Here is a 27,952-nt window from a genome sequence, read left to right on the forward strand (position 1 = left end):
AGCCGCGATGGAGGGTGCCGAGGGGGCCAGCCTGCTGGGGGAGCGCAGCCCGGAGCCGCCGGCCCGGTTCAAGACGTACCGGCGGCGGTGGTTCCTGCTGGCCGTCGTGTGCCTGCTGAACTGCTCCAACGCCATGGTGAGTGCGGCCGCCTCTCCCGGCGCGGATAGCCGCTCCTCCGGGATGGAGGGGAGGGGGGCGGACGCCGGCAGCCCCGGGTGCCCGAGCAGCGGGCGGCGGAGCAGGGCAGGCAGGGCACAGGGCTCTCCCCTGCCGCCTCGCTGAGCAGCAGGTCTGGAGAGCAGCTCTGGCTGCTGCTGCTGCTGCTGCTGCTGCTGCTGCTGCTGCTCCTGCTGCTGCTGCTGCGAAGGGAAGACCTGGGTCGCCGGAGCCAAAACCACCTCCTGTTTCTTCCTAGAAGCAGCCAGGCAGTCCTCAGGGCTCTGCCCCCGTGCCCTGTCTCAGATCCACCCCCTCATCCTTGGAGCACCGGGACTCGGTTGTACGTGTACAATTCGGAGAAGCGTCAGCCTGGCCGTGCCTTCTGGACGGAATTAGCGGCTTTTACTTTTGAACTTGGGTGTTTTGGTTACGACCTCGGATTTCACGCTTTCCTTTCCGACCGATGAGAGTCGGGGCACCGAGTGGTGGTGGCGGGGGAAGGGCAGGATGGGGCGGGAGGGTGTGTGTGATCTCCAAGAGCACAGCAGCGTCAAGTCAGACCGAGATGAAGCAAAATGTGTCCTGGAGCGAAGCAAAAGTTTCTGCGAGTCCACTTCGTAAGCCATGGGTAGACAGAGAGAGTATTCATCGTGTCTGAGGGTCACATGTTTCTAGCATAAGAATAGTAGAGCAGTGTTGAAACGCCGTGGGAGAGGAACAGGAGTTACCTCTGCCACATTGCTGGCCTGTGACAGCAGATTTATCTAGTCAGGAAAGCTTCCTTCCAGGATCTGTTGCATATACAGAACACTATAGGTGTAAATCTGCACTAACAGATGGTTGTATGAACTTCTTTTTGCCTACTCTTACTGCATTGTTCTGAGAGACTTGAAAAAAATGGATACCAGATCATAGCCTACATGTTGCATAGATTTAAATTAAGTTCAGTAGTTACAGAGATAAACCCATAAAGTTTCCTCTTATCAAGGTTTAGTATATGAAAAAGAAGCCCAGATCTTTGCTCATCCAGTAATTGAGGACATTGTTGATAATTATCAGACTGATGTAGAATTATTCATGTTCTTGGGGATTACCATGTTGTGAATGCAGGCTGTCTGGCAGACAGGATCAGGCCCTGCAACTGCAAACATTTAAATGCTTTGAAGGAAGATTAGATATTCCATGATGCAAGAGTGTTGGAGTAGAGAAATGGAAAAACATAGTGAGAATTTCGCTGTCTATCGGAAAAAAACCCCAAAACAATGCACCTTCTCAATGGAAAATCAGTATATTCGCTAAGAGTGTGAAAAGTGTGCTACAAAAAAAGCCCCAGTTCTTCCTTGCAATTAAACTGGCACAGCAGAAGAATATTTTGTGGCAAGAAATTAACTCACTCTGGGTGAGTGAAGCATGGGTGAAGGAAACTGTATCAAGCCTTTTCCAGGATGTCTTGTCAGATTTTGACTTTGCTGAAACCTTAAAAGTGAAACTGGATCTTTTCAGTACATCTGCAAATATTACTTGTTTCCTCGGTGTGTGGAATATTGACCTGTTCTGTCTCCTTTGTATCTTCACAACTTCCTGACTGCCCACAGTATTATTTTTCCATGATATGAAATTAGGCCAGAATTTTATGACTTCAAAACTTAGTGCCTAATAAATATCCTAGAGTGGAATTCCTGTTTCTAAGATGTTGCAAAGATCTGGAATGGCAACTATGGTGACATATAAAGTTGTAAGCAAACATTTCCTCATGCTAAAGTTTGTCCTAAATGTTCCTGATAAAAATCACATTTAAATGAATAGAGTGGTTGAAAGTCCATGAAATCAAAGTGGTTGGTTGCTATTTAAAAGTTCCAGATGAAAAGATTAATTTACCAGTTCTGTGGTGTGAAAAATTGTCCTGCAAGTTGTGTCCTCAATTCCTGTGGAGATGTTGTGTGCAGCACTTTGTTCTATGTACACCTGTGTCAGGCTATCTGCAAATGCATATAGGAAGGACACATGACTCTTGAATTGTCTGACTTGGACCTCATTTGCTGGACCAAGCTTCCAGAATGATGCCTTGTACTCCTCACTTTTGTTCATATACATGCAGTTTTCTGTTAGTAGCCTTTGGTGCCAAGTACAAAATGGGGGAGACTTTCAGTGTCAAAAAGACAATGTAGAAGCAAGTTAACTGCAGGACAGCACATTTAGTCATGCAGCAAGGGCAGGCTAAGAAAGGAGTATTTCTTAGTCTGGTTTAGAGTGTGATTGAGGAAAGCCAGACCAGATCATGCGGTGATGAAAGGGGCACTGTTCCCTATATCCTCCTGCTCCACTTCATCACGTGAAATCCTTTCATTAACTGGAGCAGGGTGGGGTTAATATGATATAGAGGCTTTTATACCAGCAATAAATAGCCCCTCACTTGTGCTTCTATTACTCACCTGAGTTTAACAGCCTCTGTCTCTCCCTGCTGTACAAAGTGGGTACTACCTTAGCAGGAATTTGTTCTCATTTCCTAAATAGGGCTTTTCTGGGAATTCCTAGCTGACAATATAATGTAGGAAACTCCTGCATTATCTTAAGAAGGCTGTAAGCAGACATCAGCATAATATACTTGCTGCCTGAAGTTGTGGGCAAACAGAATGTTCTGACCACAGCTAAGCTGAGATGATTTATCCCCAGCTGTCTCTTGCAGCGCTGTTGATTTGGGGGGGGGAGGCGTGGGGTGGGGGGGGGGGGGGGGGGGGGGGGGGTGTGACATAACTCTGCCTGTCGTTTCTCCCCAGATTTGTTTTGCCAAACTTATGCTGTGGTTTTGAGTGTGATTTTTTCATCTGAATGCTTGATGTTTAAGGGATGGTGGACTTGCAGCTGCTGTAGCACGTAGCTCCTTCCTTTTTTCCTTCTTCCTGTGAAGCTGGACAGGTGGGAACTTTGTGTTTCTCAGGGGGGATTTTCTCTTGCTTTAGCACTGGGGGCAAAGAAGAATACAGGAGAATGACGGTTTTCACTGCCCAGTTCTGTGTTCAGCAGCATGAGCAAGCTGGGGAGGAGCAGGGGAGCAGAGGATTGGAGCCGGCTCACACTTGGCCAAGTGGCTCCTGACTCACCAATTGGAGGACTTACACCACCACTTAGTGTACTTAGTGGTGGAAGGAGAGCTGCACAAGTGGAGCCTGGCATGCTCCAGGGCAGGGTGCACACGCTCCTCACCCACACCTGTCTGCTCCAGCAGTGGCCCTGCAGATACGCATGCGCACACAGCTGTTCTTTTTTTTCTGCTATTTCTTCTGAGAGCTGTAGAGACTAAGAGACATCTTGGCAAAGGATCTGGCCTTTTCTGAAGATCACACCTCTGTCCTAATGTCTTAGACTCCTGTGTCATCATGGGTGAGCACAGAGGCTGTTTGCTTCCAAACTGTGTGGCCCTTTTAACCTTGAAGATGAGGACTCTGGTGTAAGGGCTTCTTCATCCAGTCTCAGGGGAGAAAGAGGTGGCATCTGTGTCACAGAAAGACATCTTACTTCAGCTTATAAGTACTGTTCAGCTGCATGAAGGAAAGCATGCTGGAGTTGGCAGAATTGCTGTAGGCAAAGCCCTTGTGGGGACTGGGGAGCTGTGCCGGTGCCTGTTACGATGCAGAAGTTCCCATTTCATGCAAGACAACTCCCTTGGATCCTCCTTTTAAAACTGTACATAAAAGGTACTGCAGGGGCATTTCTACACTCTGGTCAGCTATACAGTATGCCAGACCATGAAAAGCTCTCTATATAGCAACCTTTGGTAGCTGATACCACCACTGATACAGCAAAGTGGCCTGATTCCCACCCTGCCTGATTGCATATGTTTGCTTTTCTACAAATATTTTGCTTTCCATTTTTAGAATCTTGATTTGTTTGTGAGGAAAGTAGGCATTGATTACCAGCTTGCCTTTTGTGAAGAACATGTTTGGCACTACTTCTGGCAGGGCTGTACCTGGTTGTATATGTGATGCATCAATATATCATTGCTGCACTTTGAGCTCCAAAAATCTCACATCTGTCACGTATGCTGCCTTCTACAGCTCACACCTGTTGCTTACCAAAGTGTAGAGCCCGTATGGAGTCCTGCCTTCAGCCACCATTTTTCTAGCATAGCAGAGAACTGGTGTGTCACCAATAACCTCTTGCAGAAATGGGAGGAAGGACAAACACTGGGCTCCCTTGGAATGGGTGGGAGGAAACAAGGTCCTCCAGGTGAAACGGGTCCTGGAGAGTCTGTGTAGAAGTGGAAACACTGAAGACAATAGGGTGGAAGAAGTGAACCAGGAGAAGATGTAGTTACAGGGGGAATGAGTGCAGGAGGAAAACAAAAATAATTGGGCTGATTCTGGGAGGAAGAGTGTGGGATACATGTTTGAGAATCAGCTTAGGGTTGACAAGGGTAAACCTTAGGGTATCAGAAAAGGCAACAGAAAAACTTATAAATGGAATCAGGATGAGAACAGCTGTAACCTGTTTTGATTATAGGAATGCCCATGCAGGCCTGCAGTTGTTACAGGATCACGATCATAGAATCATAGAATGGTGTGGGTTAGAAGGGGCATTAAAGATCACCTAATTCCTCCCCTTTGCCATGAGCAGAGACACCTTCCACTAGACGAAGTTGCTCATCCAGCCTGATCTTGAACACCTCCAGACATGGAAAGTCCATAACCTCTCTGTGCAACCTGTTCCAGTGCCTCACTGTAATCTTACAGTAAATTTACTAATATATAATCTAAATCTACCCTTCCTTATTTTAGGCCATTCCCCATGGTTCTACAAATATATGCCTTGTGAAAAGTCCCTCTCCATCTTTCTTTTCAGCCACCTTTAATGGACATTAAATTTCAGTTAATGGAGAAGGGACCAAGCAGTCTCTGGGTGGCACAGGAGAATTAAAATGCCAGCTAGAAGAAGATTAAAGCAGAGGACAAGAGAGCTGAAATTGGAGTCAGCACCATTCCCAACATGAGTATTAGCAAGATAGTTTGAATGTCAGTGCCCTGGCCCTGGTGCAAGCTTCACTGTTAAAGTAGGTGTGGAGGGACCCCTCCTGTAACTGAGGTATAAGACTCTGGATGGAAAACTTTCCTGTTCTTTTCTTCTAGTGTTCTAGACTGGGGCATGGCTCCCCAGTCAGCCAGCTGTGTGCAGAGGGAGTTACAGCTGTACCCCAGTGCAAGCCAGAACAGGCTTATGGATCATCAGGCACCCTTCTGTCCTCTTCCTCAGCTGCTGAGTATAAGTTTCTATAGTGAAGAGTGTGTGCTGAGGTATGGCTTCCAGACCAGACTAGCATGCTATCTTTAGGCCTAGAAACCACAGTGAGATGAACATGTTTCTAAGGCCTGAGCTCAGAAGAGTAGTGTAGGAACTAAAATTCCTGCCTTTGGAGAAGAAACAGTGTCTATTATTATGCTGGTTGTTTCAACATCCTTCTAGACGCATGTCTGAAAGGAGGGAAAAGTCCATACCAAATGTTGAAGGAGCAAATATGATCTAAAATATGATCTAAATATGATCTAAAACATCAGTAAAATAAACAATGATATTGGATTGTACTACAGGAGGAGCTGTAATTTGAAAACAACTAATGCAAAATCTGTGAGAGAATGCTGTGGAAGTGAGTTTTGACAAGTGTCAGGGAATTGACCTCACAAACTCATTGTAGCTTTTGGGCTTGCAAAGGCAGGAGTCCCTGTGATTTAGTGGCTCTGCATGGGCTTCTATGTAAATCTCTTGATTGACATGCAATGGCCCAGAAAGTGAACTGCTGCTGACTTCCATCATCATCCATTCCAGCTTGTGCCAAGTTGAGAATTTTGTCAAAGTCTACTGAAAGAATTTTGTTAATTGTAGCACTGGTAGGGCTTTGAAGGGACCTAACGTGTAGTAGATAACTGAAAATTGCTTGTCAGCATTGCAGTCAGGAATTGACATTCCGACCTCTATTGAGCTGCCTTCGGAGAAGCGCATGTGAGCATGGATGAAGCAGTGCAGTGCATAACAACTCGTCTTGATGCCATCTGCAGCTGACACTATGGCCTCTCAGGCAATGGAGCTGCATGCAGCTTGACCAGCCCACAAGGGTGTATTTCCGCAAAGTGAAACTCGTGCAGGGACTGAAAATTGCAAGGACTTAGCAACCCTGCAGGGACAGAGGTGTCTCTCTGTTTCTCCTTCCTTTATCTGTCCCAGAAGCAAGAAGCTTCTGGGGTCTGACATCCTATAACCCCACACATTCTCTCTCCCCTTGCATGTGTCACTGTGATCTACAGCGGTAACCTTTGAAACAGGCCATTCAAATAAGACTTGGACTTGATGATCCTTGTGAGGGCCCTTCCAACTCAGAATATTCTGTCATTCTGTGGTTTTGGTGTGCCAAAGATGAGTGAGGACAGTGGCCCTTGGGAACTGGCGGAGGGCAGAACTTCTCTTTGTCTCTATTCTGCATCTTTAGAGCTTGCAAAACTTTTGTTTTAGTGTTTACTAGAATTATTTATTCTTTACTGTGAGATATGATTAGGAGAAAAGCAAAGCAGGCTCAGACTTAAGGGGTGTAAAGACAGGTTTATTAACACACACTAAAAGAAAACAAGAATCAAATGAAACTTTCAAAATACCCCTCCTTTCCCTTACAAACTATTAACTTTCACACAAACAATGCAAAGAGGCAGAACTTAAAACTCTAGGTCAGTACCACTAATAAAATAGTTTTTCATTCAGTCTTTTGAGAGAGAGAAGTTTTTTCCTTATTTGCTCTGGTAACTTTCTATAAGAGAAACAGTCTGCTTGTGGTTTTCACTTCTCACAAAGGCAGCCCACCCAGGAACTTCTGCAGCTGTGGACCTCCTGTATCACATAGCCTTTCCCGTGACTACATATGGGCCGTGGATTTACACATTTTGAAGCGTCACATTTTAAAGATGCACAGCTTAAAAGCAAAGGATTTTCCATCTCAAGGAACAGAGATATTTTCTTAATTCTTCAGTGGTGCAGAGGGCTTCTTCTCATCTCTCTCTGTTCAAAGATAAGGTCACTAAATTACAGCTTCTAGTTTAATATTCACCCAGTAAATCTAAAATACCTTTGCTTAAAAGAAATCCACAAATCATCTCCGCAGTTCATATTTTCCACGATTTAAAGGGACACTTTAGCATATTCTTGCAACAGATTTTTTACCACGACTCATAGGAAATTTCAGCCTAGTACTAAAGGCAACTCTTAGTTCACTGACTTAGATATCTTCATACTGTCTCTTTACATACCTCCAATTTGGCCTTCTCTCTCTCTCTCTCTCTCTCTCTCTCTCTCTCTCTCTCTCTGAGAAAGGTTAGAATTTTAAAAAGCTTTGTGTTAAGAAAGAGTTACATTTGCCCCGGCCTGCAGTGGTCACATGATCTCTGCTGGGCTGCGGCTCTGGCTGCCAGGCTGTGGAAACACAAAGCTGTGCTGATAAGGGAGGCTGGTGGATGCTTTCCCCTCCACCCCTCTACCCCATCTAAGGTGGCCCAGCTCAAAGTTGCTATTAGAAGCTGCAGGCTCCTTCCCCCGCTGCCAGCTGCCACCGAGCCGGGCCATGGCCTGGCCCCCTCTGCCGCAGCCCCGAACACGTGGCCAGCGCTGCTGAGCTGCAGCCTCCCCTCTCCTCTGCCGGCAGCCGGGGAAAGGGGGCTCTGCTGGGCAAAAGGGGGCTCAGCCGGGGGAATGGGGGCTCAGCCGGACCGGGCCGCTCCCCGTGCGGGCAGCGGCTCCCGGAGGCACGGCCGGGCCCGGCCTGGCCGCCCAAGGGCAGCGGGGCCTGGGCCGGGCCCTCCTCTGCTGCCCACGATGTTACCTGGTGACCTGCCCAGAAGGAAGAGAGTGCTCCCTGGGCTTCCCGGTCTGATTTTATGCTTGTGTGACCCAGAGGTGTATTCCTATATTTAATTGGCTACTCCTGCCATCTGTCTTGAAAACCATTCGCTAATTGGTTTTTACTATTTGTGCTAAACCAACACACCTCACCAAGAGAGAGCTGCACCTTCTTTACCTGTTCTGTCTGAGGGGGTATGCCTCAGGGCAGCCCCTGTGTAAGTACCAGCCTTGGCAATGCAAAGTTTTGGAAAAACATGTTGGACAAGTGCTCTGGCTTCCAGCTGAAGAACTACTGTGGGTGAAGTTACCAAAACTGGGAAAAACAAAAGCAAAAGGTGGCATACTGACTGTGTATTTCCCTGTGTAGGAAAAACTCCACAATGCCTCTTTGTTGCAGGGGCATTTGGTCGCCTATTTGACTACGGTTGCATCCTGAGCTCTGTTGCCCAGTTCTGAATGTCTCTGTTAGAGCAAGAACATGGTAACTGATGAAACATACTTTTTCTCTCCAGACCCATAAACAAACCCACTTCCTATTTTGAGGGACAAGTTCAGTCTTGGGCAAGCTGCAACTTTCCACCCTCCATGCTCTCACACATACGCTAGGACTAGAGCTCTTGTTCAGGATAGGAATATGGGACAGTCCCTATGCTTGGTTTTCTGCAAGAAATGGTTTTACTAGATCTAATGGAATTGTGCCAGTATTTGATCCCAGAACACCTGGATGCATACAGTCACCGAACAGAAAATGCTGTGCTCTGGTTTGTGGCATCACTTTCCTAATGATGTAATGCATGGTTGAGCATGTTGTGTAGGGGAGCAGAAGGGGTGAAAGTGTACCTGAAGCTGGCTTGCAAAATGTATCATCTCTTTAATTACACTGTTTCCTGGTAGACTGTTTCATCACCACCACCCCCACGTGGAAGGCGTTGAGGAACCCGGAAGTGCTATTGCTGGAAATACACTGCTGGGATTTGTTTAGCAGCAGTTTAGCATCCCATAAGCAAACTAGTGCTCATGCCTTAGTAATGCTTGTAACGTCTAAACAGTTACATTAGCATTAAACATTTAAACTGCCATCACAGTCTGATGGAAGTCTGGAAAGTGACCTGGATTAGCCTCCTTGTTGTCTAAGAGTACAGTTTCCTTCAGCACCTAGCATCTTCCTACCTGGCTATGGAAGCTGAGTAAACACCAAATCCACCCCCTACCAGACCTTTGAATGATGTCACATAGGTGTGTCTGAGCCCAGCATGCTAATGCAAGCTTTGAACTGAATACAGGAGATACAGCAAGGTAGTTCCTTTTGGAGAAGAAGAAAGGGCTGATGCTAGGAGTCCTTGCGAGGTTGCTGAGAATATATTCCAAACTTCACCGTTACTGTCATTTACTCATTGCATCCCTGCTAGGCAAAAATCCTAGCTAAAGAATGATTTGCATGTGGCTATTGTCACACAGTGACTCTAGGGAGAAGAAAAGTCCATCTCCCCTTCTATTCCTCTCTAATATGGTAGATTTTATGGTCCTTGTCATGTAAGTAGAAAACTACCCAGGAACGCTGGAAATAACAAGAAGGAGTTTGTAGGAACACACCTTCCCTTGAGGTTACCCAAGCCTTTTTGAGTTACACATAAACACCACATCTGCTGGCTGCAGGTTGCAGGCTCTGAAGAGGGAGCTTGTGATGACAGAGGGGAGGATCTGGGAAGCGACTGTGGCTAGAGTTCTTTTGTAGAAAACTACAAAGACTGAAATTTTTGTTCACATTTCTGCAAACTTTATAACCTTGAGTATTCAGCAGCAGCAAGATCATCTTGTAACAGTGAGGTAGTCTGTAATCGACATTATTGAATGGTTAGGCCATTTGACAGGTTAGACCAGTCTTTCTGAAAAGCACCAGGATGCTTCTTGGCAAAGAATCTACAGAAACATCTCCTAACTTGTAGTACCTAATTTTCTTTCTTGTGCCTGTGATCTCAGAACTTGGTTTTAGGATTAAGAAGTTCTCAGTCATTCCCTAAGAAGCCAGAGGGAGACAAGAACCGTGAAATCATTGTCTGAAACAAAGTCTAGGGAGCAGTGTTCAGATACAGCACTGGAAGAAAAATGTGGATACTTCTTGAAGTCCCTCTTCTGTGTTTTCCTCCCTGTTATATGTTCTAATACATTAAATAATGCAATTACGAGGTCATTTTCTAGCAGTTGAGATGTCTAGGAAGACAGGGAATAATGTATCTCTTGGCTGACACATAGTGAAGTTGTTCTTACAAGACCCCATCTAGGTGTTACAAATGGAACTGAAAATAACCAGTCCAGGTTTAAGAGGATCTTAAGCCGAAGAGAGGAGGTGGCAGATTCAATTTTGTTTAGGCTAACACAGAATAAATCCATGTGGTTTTCATCAGGTAAGTAAGTGCATCAGGACCAACCTGTTCAACATGGGGACAGAAAAGGGTACTGACTTCTGCATTTGCCAGCCTTCAGCATCAGTACTAGGGGATTGGAGATGAGGCAGTAAAATGCATGGGGTGCTCTGAGCCAAGTAACTGCAGACACTGAGGGTTTGAACTTTTATTACCAGCCTTAATATCACAATTTCAAAGAGAGACTAAGACAGTGAGCCTCCTCACAACTCAGTTTGAGGTGATACTGAGTTACTGTTCTGTTGTAGGTGTTCATGCTTACCCATTTTTGGTCTTTGTTTTGCAGCTGTGGCTGACGTTTGCTCCTGTGGCTGATAAGACAGCTACTTACTTCCACATTTCCTTGGAGATGGTCAACTGGCTCTCAATGGTGTACCTCCTCATTTCAATCCCGTTTGGTCTGGTGGCAACATGGGTCCTCGACAGCGTGGGGCTCCGATGTGCTGTGAGTTGAAGTGCTCTGTTTCCCTGAGGAAGTTTCACCTAGAGGTAGCAGTAGATGTGCACAGAAGTAATGTATGTGCTTTGAACAGGAGTCTTGCCAAATGCTGCAGAGAATTAGCTCATTGAAAACTCTCTGCTAGTTCAGTAACGTCACCTCTGTGGCAATGATGGAGAGAGCAATAAGAAAAGTCAGGATAAAGTTGCATCCTTGCTTGCCTTTTTCAGCTTTAGTTTTCATTGTCTTAGCCAACTGACAGAGATGGATACTGTAAACTGACTCTGTGAAGAACTTTCTGTAACTGGGTCAGATTTGCTGTGGAAGTCTTAGCATCATGATTTTGTTGGCAGGGCCAGTTTAAGGAATAGCAAGAAAAAGTGCAAGCAAGAGACTCCTATGAGGTCAGAGCTTGGTCTCTGCTAAGCCAGCTTGCGATCTCTGCACAATCACAGAATTGTGTTGTGGAATGCAACACTGAAACACTAGCTGCTAATAGAACAGAAGAACACTTGCAAGATCCATAACTGGATGATTCATTGCCATGATCTTTAGATTGCCACAGCAAAATATTGGTGATGGTGCAAACTTGATGACAAGGTGTAATTAGTGAACTTCAGATTTCTCATCAAAGTGGTTTTTGTATGGGGCTGAGACAGCCACCTTGCTTCCTGTCACCTCAAGACACTCCCTAAGGAGGTGGGTAGTTTCAGGGGCATCTTGCAGTGTCCTAGATGGGTGGGGATGGTCTGCAGGCAGTGATTACTAACACCCAGCATCTCCTGTAGTGCATTTGAGACCTTGCTCATGCTAATCTGTTGTATTAAAATCTGTCCTTCAGGCTTCAGCACACAAACCCTGTTTATTTCTGCTCACTGCAGGTGCTCCTGAGTGCATGGCTGAACATGGTTGGTAGCATCACCCGGATGTTCAGCGTTCTGAAGTTCCTGAGCTTGGGTTCCCAGAATTACTGGTACCTGTTTATTGGACAATGCTTCTGTGCATTAGCACAGCCTCTTATCATCTTTTCACCAACAAAGCTGGCAGCACTATGGTTCCCAGACCACCAGAGAGCAACAGCAAATATGATTGCATCAATGTGTAAGTGATAACTGCATTGCAACATCACTGGCTTACAGAACTTGCTAGCAAATTTTTGCCTTTCAGAGGCAGCAGGCAGAGGAAGTCCTTTGTACTACAGCCACTTGCCCTTGCAAATACAGCTCCATCCAAGAGTTTTGTAGTCGTGTGCAACAAAACAGGTAAACAAGAAGTGGGTATAAGCCACATCTAGGTGCAGTGCTCAGTATAAGCCACCCAGACTCCTAACCTTCTTCCTCTCTTCCAGGACCAGGTTGTCGTCTTTGCCTAAATATCACATAGTTTGATGACAGCCCTTAATGTTACTAAGGCCACTTCAGTGGCCTTAATTTTGCAGTTTCTTAGGCAGGTGTCTTAAATTGCATTGTAGTGCCAGTGGTCACAGGTGCCAAATTCTTTAACTGGATAGAGGTGAGGCTGCTGTGGCCATTTTGCCCACCAGTTCATCTAGTAGGAAGACTGAGCACGTATTTCTAATTGGTATGTATGCACACACAGATAAAATATTCTTGGCTGTCTGCACAAACATGTTAGGGATGCATAATGGCCGGACTATCCATGCGGAAAATACACCTTCCTTGCTGAGTGCCTGGAAGCTGGGAAACTGGAGGAGAGGTACCAGATAATCTTGCTCTAATCACATTCCTCTCTTGGCTCCTTTGGGCACAGATAGACAGGATACTACACTTGATAGACCGGTTTCCACTCTTCATGTGACACATTACCCAGCAGCCAAAAAAATCTCTCCCTCTTTTCTCCAAGGATTTGAGAGGTGCTCCAGAAACTGGGTTGGTTCACTGGCTTCAGCTGTGAAGTCTCATAGTACCTGTGTGTGTGTGTGTGGCATCCCCATCTGTCCTTCCCACAAGGACAGCAGCCACCTTCCCTCCCCATTGCCTTGGAGCTGTCAGGAAGGGTTAGGCATGGGGAAAGAAGAGCACCCCTATGCAGTTTTTCCAATGCTGCTGCTAGACTAGAGCACGGATACTGTTGTTTAGCAAGAATTGATCTATGGTGTCAGAACAAATAAATTATTTTTGCACTGCTTTTCCTAGAATAGGGTGGATCTGATGACTCACCTGGTTTTCTGGTGCTGAGACAGACTTTCACCTTAACTGGTGGAGAGGAAGCTTTGTTGTCAGTGTGGCATGATACAAGCACTACCAAGGGCCACTCGGCATTCAGTGCTTCACTGCCCTGAGGGATCGCAGCCAACAAACAAAGTGCTCATTTTGAGTGAGAGAGCAGCCAGAGAAGATAAAGAGCATTTTGTTCACCCTGAGCAGCCTCAGTCTTTGCAGAACCAAATGAAGCTAACTATGACAAAGAACAAACCTGAAGACCGAGGAACAGTGGAATCCCAAGACCTGAAGCAGTTCAATATCTGGCATGTTGGGATGTTAGAGTGCAGGCTGAATGGGTAGTGATTGTTGTCTGCCACAACACCTGCATGTTGCTGTGTGGAAGGCTTCCATTAGTAAGGCCTGGTTACTTCCATAATGTCTGCTGTACAATATCAAGATTTCATTTCAAGAAGATTTAAATACTGTCTGGAAGGAGCATCTACTGTGGCCCCAGTCATTTAATCCAGTGGTTAATTAGCCCATGGCAAATGTCAACATCTCCATGCTCTTTACGCCCCGTGTATTCAGCCTTGTTGCATGTCAGGTTGTTATGGACAGAATCAGCTCTTCTCTTCTTTGTCCTGAAAGACTGAATGGCTCCCACCCAGCTACTTTACAGACAAATTTCCCTTTGCCTCTTCCTACTTGTCTCCATTCTACCTGTTGCTGATGTGAACTTTTTGTGTCATCTTGCTCCAATTCATCAGTGCCCACTTCCTGTGTAATTAATGCTGAGCAGCCCTCAGCACTCTAGTACTGTCACTATCAGTGCTGCATACAGAAACTGGCTCTACAGCTTCCTGCTATTAATGACTATGGGTAGGCTTCCCTGGGCTTTTGTCACAATTATGAACCTTGCACCCAGGATCCTGCTGAGCAGCTGAAATTACTATGACTCAGCTGTCATAATGATGAATGACTCAGCTCTACCCATCACCTGTAGAGACTTACTCAGAGAGAAGCAGTGCAGTGCCAAGAACTCATCCCCTGTGAAGATCCCAAGAAATTCTCCTGGGAATTTCTCCAGGAAATTCTCCAGAAGTAGAAAGAATTGTCTGAGGCCACTGAAGTGACCTCTGCTTCATCCATAGGAGACTTTGTTTACTGAGGTCTGTTGGAATTTAATTTTCTGAACCCTGAAGAGTTTCAGTGTACCAGCATCACTGACCAAAAAACCCCACTGCAGAGTACTGCAAGTTAGTCCACCAGGACCCCTGGACTGTAATGTATAGTTGATTAACTCAGTGACCTCCTTCCTGTTCATAATCTAGGCCATGTAATAGCTCTTCCCAGGAAAAGAAGGCAACTGAAATTATGTAATTACTCAGGTGGTCTCAGTCCTTTCAAATTTAGCCCAGTGCTCACCTATACCTTTCCAAGCCTCATCTATACTTTCTGAAACTGCTTCAGCATGTTGATAGCTCATGGAAATGGCTAACTTGTTTACAGGCAGTCCACTACAATGCCCAGTTGCATTTTACCACAACAGAGAAAATGTAATCTATCTCCTTGGAAACTGCTGTTTAATTGTTTCCATGTACTTAGACACTGGTAATATTTCACCAGTGTCATAAGCTACTCCCTTCTCAAGCACAGAGTAGGAATGCTACAGTTGTGTGCTATAGGATTATTAATAATGCCTCAGCATCATTATAGAACAGACAGGGGTGGAAGGCACCTCTTGGGATCATCTTGTCCTACCCCCTGCTCAAACAGGTTTGTGTTGAGTCAGGTTTTGATTATCGCCATGAATGGAGGTGTAGCAGCTTATCTGAGCATCGTGTTTCAGTGCTTAATAGCTATCACGGTAAAGAAGTTTATATATTAGGTAGGGTTTCCTGTGTTACACTTTGTACACCACAAAAGGCCATGAACAGCACAGAAGAGTTCTGGTTCCATCTTTATAATTGCTGCCCACTGCTTTTTTCTTTTGGCTAACCAGTCCCAGCCTCCTTAGGTATGAGTGATGTTCAAGACCTTTAATCATGTCTTTGGCCCTAGGCTGGGCTTGCTCCACTGACTTGGTACCTTGTATTGAGAAGCCCAGCACTGAACTTGGCACTCTGTGTTTCCCATGAGGGCTTAGCCGAGGAGGAGGACCATGATCTTCCACCTGCTCCTCCTGATGCAGCCCAGCATGCTGTTGAACACTTTTCTGCAAGCATTCATTGCTGGCTTATGGCCATTTTGCAATCCACCAGGACCTCACATCCTTCTCTGCAAAACTGCTTTCCAGTAGTTTCTCCAGGATGATCAATCCCAGCTCTCTTAGTGTCTCCTCACATGACAGAAGCTGCAGTCCTCTAATCATCTTTTCTTTTTTCTGGGCCAGTAAATTCTTGTATGTCTCCTTCACTCTGGGAACCTGAGAACTCCTCACAATTCTCCAGATGTGGACTTCCTAGAGCTGAGTAAAGGGTAAAGACGAGCTCCCACTGACAGCACTGCCTAATGCTGAGCCCAGGATTGTGGTGGCTTTATCAGAAGGCTGTGTTGCTGGCTCATGGTCAAGTTGGCATCCACCAGGACCCCCTAGCCACTCCTCCTCTGGTCTTTCTCTGCAGAGCTGCTTTCCAGTTGGTGAGCCTCAAGGGGTACTGGTCGGTGAGTAATTATTCTTCCCCAGGTGCAGCATAACATATTTCCTTTAGTCAAACTTCACCAGGTTCCCCTCTGCCTATTTCTCCAGTCTGTTGCAGTGCCTCTGAGTGGCAGCACGGACATCTCTTCTGCAAGTCACTCCTCCCAGTGTCACATCATCTGCAAGCTAGCTGTGGGTGCACTCTGTCTTATCATCCAGGTAAGATGTATGGCCCTAGTATGAACCCCTGGGGTGCATCACTCATGATGGGCCTCCAGCTAGTCCTCAGTGTGTCAATGATGAGAATCCTCTGGGTCCAGCTATTCAGCTGGATTTCAGTTCATCTCACTGTTCACTTGACTAGACAGTACTTCATCAGCTTGTCGGCAAGGTTATTATCGAGAACAGTGTCGCTTGCTCTTTCCTCATCCATCCAGCAGTCATTTCACTGTATAAAAGCAACCAGGTTAGTTAAAGATTTTTCCTTTTCACCTTGTTATCCTTCATGTGCCTGGAAATGGTGGCAAGGATTAATTGTTCCATGACCAAGAAAAAAGACTGAAAGGCCTGAAGTTCCCTGGATTCTCCTTCTTGTTCTTCTTGAAGATGGGAGTGACATTTGCTCTCTTCCAGTCCTCAGAAGCCTCTTGAATTGCTGTGGCCCTTTAAAGGTAACAAAAAGTGGCCTTGATCTGTTGCTTCAGCGCTGATGCATCCTATCTGTCCCATGGATTTGTGTGTGTCTGGTTTATTTAATGTTCTCCAACCTAGTCTGTCTCCATTGAGGGTAAATCTTCATTGCTTCAAACTTTACCTCTGGTCTCAGAGCTAAAAGGTCAGTCTTACCAATCACAGGAGAGGTGAAGAAAGCATTGAATACCTTGATGTTTTCTTTGTCCTTTATCACAGAGTATCCTTCCCCATCCAGCAACAGGTCTACATTTCCCTAACTTTCCTTTTGCTGCTAAAGTACTTTAGGGTGCCTTTCTCATTGCCCTTCACCAGACTCACCAGGCTGGCCTTGGTTTTCTTAACCCCATCCCTGCATACTAGTAGAAAAGCAGGTTTACTTGTTTGACTGTTTGCAGAATGTTGCCTTAACATTAAAAATTGTTGCCTGCAATTTTGGATGTTCCCAACCTGAGTCCCAGGAGTGCTGCTTCACACTTTGCTCAGCTTCAGACACATAATAATGCAACGGTCTCCTCCCGTACAAAATCTGCAAGATTCTCTGCTGCCACATAATTTTTGTAGCTGGTAGCAGAGAGCAACATGTATACTTGCTTGGCCTTAGCAAAGGAAGTATAAAGGCTTGAAAGCTCTCAGGAATGACCTAGTGTCACTTTAGAGCACTGTTCATGGTCTTTTGACAAAGAAAAGTAATGGCATCCTGGTGACTCTCAAAGAGCATTGCCAGCAGCTTGAGTGGGGTTCCCTGTCCACCTCTGAAGAGCTGTGTCTGGTTGTAGATTCCTATATATAAGAAGGACATGGGTATATTTGTGTAAGAGCAGTTAAGAAGTCACTAAGACAGTTAAAGGAAAGGAACGTCTGTCATGGCAGCAGAGGCTAAGAGAACTGTGGCTGTTCATGCTTGAGCAGGGGAATCCTCTACACAATGTAAACATGCCTAATGGCATAGGGGAATGCAGAATGAAAAACACCTCTGTAACTCCTGCTATATAGCACCAGGACAGATGACATGGATACACCCATTTTAATTTTGTCCCTCTGCTTCACATTTGCTAAGGCAGCCTTGTGAGGGTGAGGTCATCATCTAGTCCATATTTGAAAAACAGTTTACAGGAGTTATGAGTTGAAGGGAGATGGTTTTATAGAATAGATTTCATGGAGTCAAGACAACAGATATGGCAACAGTAAGACCACACAGTCAACTTCGCCAAATGTTCCCCTCCTGGTTCTCCCTATATATGCCATGTTTTTGTCCTCATTCGTTACAGTGCTGCACACTTGCAGCTGTGTTGCAATAAGCGTGGATACACGATTCTGACTGCTTGCATGAAAAAAAAATGTTTCTTTTCTCTTTACTTCCAGCCAATCCCTTGGGCATTCTTATAGCAAACTTGTTGTCACCTGCACTAGTTCCTGAAGGAAAGCACATTCCATTGATGGTAAATGAAAACTGCTTTAACCAGTCAGCTCGGCTGATTTGGGTCCAGCTGATTTATTTGTTAGGAGGTAGTGGAGCTGGAAAGACTGGTAACTTCTCTTGTCCTTCTGTTGTGTAGTTGGGTATTTATGCTGTCCCAGCAGTAACAGCCTGTGCTCTAGCAACTCTGGGGATTCACGAGAAGGTCCCGCCATCACCTCCGTCAGCCAGTGCCACTAACTCCAACTCACAGCCATTCTTCACAGGGCTCAAAATGGTAAGTGTTACAGCATAGGGACTGCCATGCTCAAGTGAGGGATGCATCCCTGCAAGATGGGGATATGCTGAATGATTTGCTTACAAAGCAGACTGAATGACACTCCCCGAAATCTGCCATGGAAAGCCCCTTGAAGGAGATCAGGATCCCTTCCTAAAAGCTGCTCACAGCAAAGCTGCAAGAGATGCTTTCTGACCATTCAGCTGTGGGCTGGCAGGCATTCAGATAGCTCAAACAGGCAGAGTTGGTCTTACCAAGAGGAGCATACAACCTGAGTCTTCTGAACAGATGTGGCAAAGCAAAGGAATAACTTGAGCACTGAATAGTTCCTTCCTCCTTACAGGGTCCCCACTGTAACTTGTTCTCTGGCTGAACTGACAGGACAAAGCCATACTTTTGTCAATCATCATGGGGCTACCTTGTCAGCATTTTCAACTGAGGAATCTGCTGACCCCCAAGTCTGCAGTCACAGCCAGGCCTTTTTCCTCCTCCACATATTTACATTAACTTCTTTTTTTAGCTCCTGAGAAACAAGCCATACATCATCCTGGCAGTGTGTTTTGGAGGAGGAATTGGGATGTTCACCTGCTTTTCAGCTCTGCTAGAACAGATCCTTTGTGAAAAAGGGTATTCAAATGTGAGTCTTCTTTCTTTTCTCCCCATTGTCCACACTGTCTATGATACAATCAAATTGATTTTCCCTCATAAAAGACTCAGAGCAAAATTAAGACAATTGAATATGCTGCAGTCTCATATCTTATTTGCTCATGTTATCTAATATAGATTTAGCAGTAGATTAATCCAGAACACAGTCAAACTCTTAGTATTATAGATGACCTGTATTTTCATTACTGCCTGTGGCCAGGCTCCCACTTGCAAAAGAAAAAAAAATTAGGTAAAAATATTATTGTGATTTTTCTAAGCCACTCCAGAGCACTGCTGTCTATGCAGCCTTCTGCCACCTACTTCAGAGTAGAATGGGGCCCAGGCAGGCCTTAGAGTGAAAGTGAAGTCCAGCTGATGCAAGCACCTTTACCTCTTTGCACAGATTTACATGAAGCCAGGGCAGCAGAAGAGGTCAGTGGTACTGTGACAGCTGTTTCTTCATCTTTCTGGTGACATCAGCAGGTGCTGCTTTTACAGTTCAGCACAGTATATGCACAGCTGTTCCTGCTGCTTTCTCCCTCCTGCTTATTAGGAGGCCACCCCCAGTTTTGGTGTTTCCTCTACGCAGGCTGCACTTGAATCCTGGTGCTTGTATTGCCATGGGGGTCCTCTTAAAACACCTCTCCAGCTGTTTTCTATGTCTGGTCTCTGTCCACCCTCTCTTCAGCTCCCAGATCTGATATCTGACTCAGGGATCCATAGCCAGGTCACATTTTGCACACTCCATTGGCTTTTAACTCAAAACCTTTTAAACTTTTCAGCCTTGCTCTCTGTGCATCATAATTTCATCTCTGTGTGACTGGCTTGTCCTGGCCCTTTAGCCCAGAGAAGGTATTCCATATACCTTTTCCTTCCAGTGCCCCTGAGGGTCCCAAAAATGCTTTTCCAAATGTGTTAAAACTTCTCTGCTTTCAGGATTGCTGTCTGCATTTGAATCCTTATGGAGCTGAAGAAGTGCTACAAGCAAAGGGCAATCACTGCAGGCAGCAGAGCATGTACCCTGTGCTAGCCACTGCTCACTGCCTCTCTAAGTTAGACTTTGACACCGCCAGTGTCTCCTCTAACATGCTTTGGTTGTGCCAGTGAAGGTCCCTGGTAAGAAAAGGGCCAGGAGGATAATTATAAACATCAGCAGGTCCCAAGGCAGTTGGGTCTGTTGCCACCAGTGTGGACGAAGCACCTGACTGCCCCTGGAAGAGCCCAGTGGCTCCAGGGTGGAATATTTAATGCCAGGGAACTGCTATTGCTCTGTTCCAGCCTCCCTTGACAGGTGTACAGAGACTTGTCATCCTTTGGGAGTGCTGTCACCCTGCTGTGCCCACACACTTGTAGAAGCACCTGGGCTCTGTCATTTGCTATTCAGAGCCCTCTGAAGGTTGCAATGGGTAAGGAAGATTTTCCTACCTCAATAAGTGAACCACTGCTAGCTGCCAGATGGGTCAGTGGCATTAAAACCTCTTTCCTAATTGCTCTGGTTTCTCATTACTTATTCTTCTGCCCTCCAGGATTTTGCTGGCCTGAATGGTGCACTGTTCACAGTCTGTGGTTTGTTGGGTGCTTTCCTGCTAGGCATGTATGTCGACCGGACAAGGAAGTTCATAGAGTCCACCAAGATTAGTTTTTGTCTGAGTGCACTTGCCAGCATCATGTTTGCAGTGGTGAGTTCTCCCTTCCATTGTGCCATTTCCATGGGCTTATTTCTGTTGCTATTTGATAAATCATCAACTTAAACCAAGGTTGTTTGGTGTCATAGTGTTTATTAAGCCCTGTGTTATGCTTTGGGATCTTTGGGCTAGGAATGTTTTAAAGAAAAACCCTTTACTGAGGATTTGACAGTCACTATGGAGCCTGAGACAGATGGATTTGTGATGTAGATAAATAGGCATAATTTTACTTCCCTATACTCGTTGACCATGTTTGCTTACTGACTCCTGAGACCATTCTTTCAAAAAAACCAAACCAAACCAAACCAAACCAACCAACCAACAAACAAACACCAAAAAACAAACAAACAAACAAAAACCCAAGAAAGAGAATTGCTTAGTATTTATATCACAAAAACAAACAAGAATGCTGTGTTTTTCCAACACCTGCCTTTAACAGGTGGTGGGTGTCAGGGTTGTAACATTAGTGGAAAGGACCTAGTTATGTTCTAATTCTGAAATATTTCCTTAAGCGGGACAAGAGAGGCAGAAGAGGAAAGCACTTGAATTCAGCCAGGAGAGGAATGCACATCCTGGAGACTTTACACCCATGAGGCCAGGGTACAAGTACTGCACTCAAGCACAGCTGTTGTCAATGGGAGTCATCACACGGCAGGAATCTGATCACAACACACAGCACCACGGAGAACCCAGAATGGTGCAGATTTCTGCTTTCCCAGCGGTCTTGTGCCGTGCATTTCTCTTGTGTGACAAAAAATCCAGACTTTCACTGGAGAGTGATAACACCATCTCTGGGGCCAAGACCCCAGAGATGGTAGTTCCCTTTGGAAGAGACAGACAAATGCAATACTTCTGTCAATGTAGGACAAGGTGCCTAAAGCACACCGTGCATTTCATATTCTGGCTTTTTTTTTGAGGATGATCTGCATACAAGTCCGCTTGCCTGGACTAAGGTAAAGCACTGAGTAGGTAAGAGGCTGTGTTAGGGGCAACAAGCAAACATACTCCCCCTGCCCTTCCCTCCTCACTTTCATCACATAGAGATGTACTGTTAGTTCAAAGTAGTAGAACAAAAATCACCCATTCAGATTTGTTTGATCCCTTTGCACTTTGGACTCAGATTCCAGACACACAGAATTTTCCTTGACTGAACCTGTTTGCTGCCATGCCGGGACAGACACCTTGTGTTCCTCTGTGGGGATTTATTACATGGTCAAGGAAGGAGATAGCAGCAACATGGCTGCAAAGTACTTTGTCTTTAGTAGCACTGGCTGAATAAGGTCATTCTTTTTCCTCCAGAGTTAGGGACAAGGTTGTTCTAGGCACTAAACTAATCTCCAGGTTTTGTAAATATTTCAGGTGTTTTTTTGTTTGAGTCTTTTGATGTTAAAATCCCAGTGTTACAAATGCATGTCTGTATCATCAAGCTGCAGTAATCCAGAATTCTCACAGGTAACCTAATGCAAACATTTCCAAAATGTTACTTTGCTTTTGGACAAAGGTGTGTGTTTCACTTGGCCCTACAGTGATGTTGAACATACTCCTGGTAAGTTGCTGTAAGTTACTGTAGTACAATCACACTAGTGCTTTTCAGGTAATTCTGCTGATCCTCTCCTTACTTCAATTCAGCAGATAGCTCTCCATTTTGTAGCCTTTTGTTGACTCTGTAGGGTTGAAAGTAAAAAATTTGTTTCAGGAAAGGGTAGGAAATATACTGGTGAGTCACCCCCTGAGACTTCCTGCAGGTTGAAGGTTCAGAGACTTTCTGCGTAACAGTGCTCACATTGAGACTTTTGGGTTTTTTTGCCTGCAGACCTCTCGGTTCAGACATCAAGCCATCACGTTGGCCATCACCAGTTCGCTTTTCGGTTTCTTTGGTTTTGCCATCTATCCCATTGCCATGGAGCTGGCTGTGGAGTGCTCCTACCCTGTAGGAGAAGGCACATCTACAGGCCTGATTTTTGTTGCAAGGTAAGCTGTCAGATTAAATCCAATTGACAGATGAGCTTGGGTTCCAACACTCTCACACACACACATAGTGGTGTGGCTGCAGAAAGAGAAACACATTGATATCAGTGCTTGCTATCCTTCTGAATGTCTTTCTGGTGTCTGTGCACATGTCCCTGGCAAGGGGAGCTGGCTGGCTGTGCCACAGACTTGAAGAACTAAATGTTTTAAAACAGGGAGGACTATATGGAAGAGGTGCAAGAAAAGCAAGGGAGGTAAAGGCCTCCATTTGTAGGCCAGACATTTCTAAGTCTGAAGAGATTTTAGCCTGCTAGCAGTGCTAACACTTTCCCAAGGGCAAAGTTCTCAAGAAAGCCTCTTCTCAAAACAATCTTGGCAAAAGAGCTATCCTTTCCCAAAACAATCTTTCTCCAGGTGGTGTTTTGCTGTTTCACTAGTTTTACCAATAGGATTAGAGAGGTGTTGTTCCTACTCACCAATCATGTTAAGTCTGTATCGGAACACCTTATAAAAGGTGGCAGGAATTAGACAATAAAGTCTTATATACTCTTTGCCTTCTGAAATACTTGGAGTCTTTTGTCTTTCTTTTGTGTCCAACAGCGACATCCCTTGGTTGGCACGAAGCATGATTTAACCTGCCTTTGAAGCAGATGAGAGCTGCATGCCTGAGAGAGGCACCCATTCCCACAACAGTACAGGGACGAGTGAGTTCCTGGTACTCTGTTGAGGGAGATGAGGCTCATCAGTCAGTGAGGGACAGTGACTCTCCTTCTAGTTACCAATTTACCTGCCTAGGGCTGGCTCTGGACTTCAGCAGGAATGACTTGCTGGAGCTCTAAGCAGTGACACCAGTGATCTGACGCCATGTGGCGGAGGGGCAGCAGCAAGAAACCTCAGTGAGGTGCATCAGACACTGCCTTTGAAGGCTGTTGTCTCTCACTGGTTGTGGACTTGTGACTGCTGCCAGCCAGCCATGAATGAGGAGGATGCTTACGGCCACAGCCTTTTTTGCCTCCTCAGTCCTGCAGTGAGAAGTGTTTCCAAGTCTCTGCCCAGTGAATATGCCTCAGCTTTTTCATAGGCATAGTTCAACACCTGCTCACCATCAGCGGGAGTATATAGTGATCCTGGCACACTGGCCCTGTGTCTGGAGTTGACCTGGACACCCTATGGGCCAGAACCATTTAACTAAATGCCTGGACCAAAGGAATACAGCAGTAGCTTTCTCTGCTATAAGGACTATGATCCAGAAAGAGGCATCGTCTTCCAGCTGGGGAAGGTGGTCTTGTCTGCAGCCCTGGTACTTCAGGCATTTAACATAACTGCATGTTGTCTTCTCCCCACAGCCAGATTGAGGGTGTGATTTTAATGATTCTTCTACAAGCTCTCACCGTCCGTGTTTCTGAGGATCCATTCTCCACCTGTGCTCTTGACCAGGATGGAGCCCTGGACTGGACAAGTACGTATGTTCTTGGGAAGTTATGCTGGACACTTGGTTGCATCCCATGTACTTCCTACTCTCCTCCAGGTCTCAGTGTGAGGAACCCAGTAAGTCTGACTCCTGTTGTACTGTATCTTCTAACCCCCTTTCCGAATCTGATGGTGCACTCCTTGCTGCTCCTGCTAAAAAGATCCTGCAAGACTGAAATGGAAAGAACTCTAAGGTGCCATGAATGGCACTTCTGGCTCTGGGTTAAAATTTCACTTGCAGTCACCCTGCAGAGACTTGAGTCTTTCATAAAGCTAGAAAGCAGCTGTTCTGAGGTTATGTAGCATAACCAGAGCTGGTCTTCAGATCGGAGGCCAAGGTTACAAATGCTTTAACTGAAAGCTACATCCTTCTTCTGCATACACAGCTGCCTGTGTTTGTAACATACCCATACAGCTTTGTTCTGACTTATTCCAGATTTCCTCTCCTTTTCTAGCTGGTCAGAAGAGACTGAGATGAACAGGAACACATAAATGTTTTCAGTGCAGGCTAAACCCTAGTCTTGGTCTCTGATCTGGTTCATGTAATGTAATAATGGTTCATGTTTATGTAATAACGACATCTGGCAACACCGTAAGCAAAGGCTGACCATCACCTATTAAATATATCCTGCTTGGCTGAGCAGAAACTCCCCATAATAAGATCTATTAGCTGTAAGGGATCAAGGCTTCATAATAACTGTGCCCAAAAAGCAATTTGACTGCTTCATTTCTGAAAGCCTGCAATTTTCCATTTAATCAGATCAGAGCTGGATCTTGGGATTGGGTACCCATTCCTATTCCTTTTGTGGTCTGATACATACAGGGAAACCCATGGAGAGAGGGATGGAGATGTTCATTTGGGACACTGTTGAAATTAGACCTACTTCCAGGTTTTGTTTCATAGTCTTTTAGATATACTTTTTCTTTCCCTTCAGAAAAGATTCTTTAAACACAACTTTGTCATTAATAAAAGTTCATGTTTAGTGAATTTTTCTATTTTGCTCTCAGATGATATAACAAGAAGTACTACCTGTGAGGACCTGTTCCCTTGTGGAGCTCAAAGGGTTTGATTCAATTTTTTTTGTAACGTTTTTCACCACCCCTGAAGACACAAATGGGTACACCTACAGAGAGACACACACTCCTACAAGTACAATGTGTGCACTGGTGTAAGGCCTCCAACCTTGGGGGGGTCATGCAGGACATAGTGTTATGGAAGCCTTCCACATTTTACCGAAATACTCTTCCTACGCCGGTCTTAGGTAAAGCAAGGCTTGTCTGTTACCAGACTGGTAATGAATGTCCCACTGTGGTCTGCACCCTGTCCTCGGGACTATCCCTTGGGAGGGAGTCAGACAGAATGTGCCATTTTGGGAAGCTGACCTGTATATTTCTGCACCCATGGGGAGTTTTGGATTCACTGCCTAAAAGTGCATCTCTCTCTCTCACAGCTCCAGTACTGGTTCTTGCTGGCCTCTGCAGTGGTATGGCTTGTTTCTATGTCATTTTCTTCCACACTGACTACAAGCGGCTCCATGCTGAGACAATCAGTGCTGATTTGGTCAAGGCAGAAGATGCAGTGACAGCACATGTTCCGGAATCCTAGACAAGCCAGAATGGGGATGCCAATGGCCAAGGCCAAGGCCTCAGACTAATGAGCATGGACCAATCCTGAGCTGGTACACTGGGATATCCATGTCATGTTGCACTACAAGCAAGGACTAGAGCAAATAGCACCTTTGCTCTGCATCTCTCAGTCTTGTGTTTATTTGGGGATCTGGGCTGTTAAGAAAAGCTGTCCTGTCAGAAAGGTCAAAGTGACAATGGACAACTATGCACACAACTAAAACTTTTAGCTGACTTGATTCAAGCTAAAGAAATGTTGCAGTGGAGGGTAGCATCATATTTCAGCCATTTTTTTAAATTTTCATGTACTTGGATCAAGGGTGAAGATTTCAGAAAGATGGAATCTCTGCTTACAACAAACCCAGTAGAAAACTTCTATTTAAGGACTGTGGTACAGCATAACAACTCTTCCAGCTCATGTTGGAGCTAATTGTGCCTTTTGACTAAAGGGCAGTAGAAGCTAGAGCATCCTTCTGTTTCAGTGAGGATATGTAAGTATGTGATCTGTAATACAAGTCTGTTACAATGAGTCACTTTGTCTTCTACAAGAAAAGCAAAGCCTTGTCCAGAGTGGTGCCTATAAAAGAAAACATCACTAAGCAGCAGAAGTTAAATACAGCAGCATTCCTCACCCTTCTGGTTCCCTGCTAAATGCTGAGACATTCAGGATTAGCTTGTTTTACTTGAGATTCTGTTTCTTCTCTTGCAATTTCAGTGGTTTAAGTTTTTCACCAGAAGATGAACCTGCTGGTTTAGTATTAGACTAATTTGATGCTCTCCTGTAGGGTATCATGCTTTGGGCAATGACACCATAGTGTCTGGCATAGCACTATGGCAGAAGAACTGGCAAAGGTGACACTTTAGTGCAGGGACTTGTCACAAGTTTCTGCAGGTGACAGGGGCTTTGGGGAGGAGACCAAGTAAGAAACGACATCAACAAACACCTTCCATCTCTCTCTGCAACTGACATCTGTTCTTTAGTGTTAGGTGAGATGGAAAGTGACACAAAAGATCCCACTTGGAGTTCAGTTACACTGACATTTACAATGGATATGGCTGGGTTTTTCATTTTACACTACTTCCACAGCAGTATAATGTCCTGTTTTGGAGTTTAGGTCTAAGTGTACTACCTGAGAAATTCTTACTTTATAACACTTATGTGGTAAAAAAATAAAAATAAAAATTAGGTAGTTAGGATTTTGTGATGCTTCATATTATACTGCTGATTAAGGGACCTTGATGCAAATTGAAGCTGTAACTAGCTTTATGCAGTCCAGTTAGAAGATAATCCCAATGCCAAGAACATGCTGTACCTGAGCAACACTGTACAAAGGAGCTCTCTCAGTGCCTGAATTCTCTTCCCTATTAACAACTGGAAGGCTCTCCCTTTGTAAAATACCTGTTTGCATCCTTCTGAGGACCCTGCTCGTTCCTACGGCTCCAGCCTTGCTCTCACTAGTAAGCACTGATATTTGTCAAAAGGAGAAGGAAAGAAGTCTGAAATCAAAGTGAAACAAGATTGTTTACACCTGTCAGAGGAATGAGATTAGCTGTGTTTTGCAAAACAGGTCAGTTCTGCCCTGGAACTAACTCACCAAGCAGATTAACATCAAATTTACCTTCCACTTCTGAATTCCACTGTACTGGGAAGCAAGAAGCACTTGATACTTTGTAATTTTATATATTTACAAATGTTTATGTTTTTTAATAAAGGGTGGTTTAAGAAAAAATTAACCTCTTCTCACTGTATCAATCTTTTAAAAAGTATTTTTTAGATGCCAGGGTGTGTTAGATCTGCTGTGCAGCACAAAACAAAGGCCCCTGTATTTGCCAGATGTCATTAACTTGTGCTTACACTGGCAATGTGTGAAATATAATCTCAGATTCTTAAAACGTGAAATTAGCTATAAATTAAACTATGATTAGTTGTTTTGAAGGATAGGTTAAAGGAGTAAGGAAATACTGCTAGCAACTGTCTCCAAAACCTGCTGTTGCCCTGGTCAGACAGTCTGCCTTGCAGCAGCTGAGACACTATTATCTCTATCCAAGAACATAAAAGAGATTCTAAAAAGGGGAGACTTCTCTCTACTAATGCATGAGACATAGAGGTGTGTGAGGCTCTTTCTGGATTCCTAATGAATAGTTGCTTCCTCGCTGTATGATGTGTCTTACCCTGACAACATGCCATAAAGGCAAAATGGCACTGCCAGCAGTGCGGCCAGGCAGCTCACACAGGTACCTACTTTGCACCATCAGCTGTTCCTGCTCACTCAGCTAACTTCACGTTTTGTGTTTAGAACAAAAGAGGCTCAAGTCCATGCTAATCTGTAATTATCACCACAGCTGAAGTAGACTTTCTCCTGTGTACTCTTCTCTTCAAGACTGTATAACTTATCTAACAGCTCACTTACAGATGTGCCCTTCCCCAGAAAACTTAAGGAAAATGTGAAGCTGATATCTTAGCAGAACAG

At 45.0% G+C, this 27,952-nt stretch overlaps 1 protein-coding gene across 1 annotated transcript; it reads left to right on the forward strand.

The window, feature by feature from the left end:
• Window positions 1–27,215, forward strand: SLC49A3 (solute carrier family 49 member 3). The gene is made up of 10 exons (XM_040090570.2): window positions 1–136; window positions 10,742–10,900; window positions 11,776–11,995; window positions 17,756–17,832; window positions 17,950–18,087; window positions 18,608–18,724; window positions 20,259–20,411; window positions 22,231–22,388; window positions 23,732–23,844; window positions 25,307–27,215. Exons 1-10 carry the CDS (start codon window positions 8–10, stop codon window positions 25,459–25,461), a joined length of 1,419 nt encoding a protein of 472 aa, XP_039946504.1. The 5' UTR covers window positions 1–7; the 3' UTR covers window positions 25,462–27,215.
• Window positions 27,216–27,952: the final 737 nt, after the last annotated feature.

This window comes from Hirundo rustica, chromosome Z, assembly GCF_015227805.2.
Source record: "Hirundo rustica isolate bHirRus1 chromosome Z, bHirRus1.pri.v3, whole genome shotgun sequence".
In the NCBI taxonomy this organism is placed as follows: Eukaryota; Metazoa; Chordata; class Aves; order Passeriformes; family Hirundinidae; genus Hirundo; species Hirundo rustica.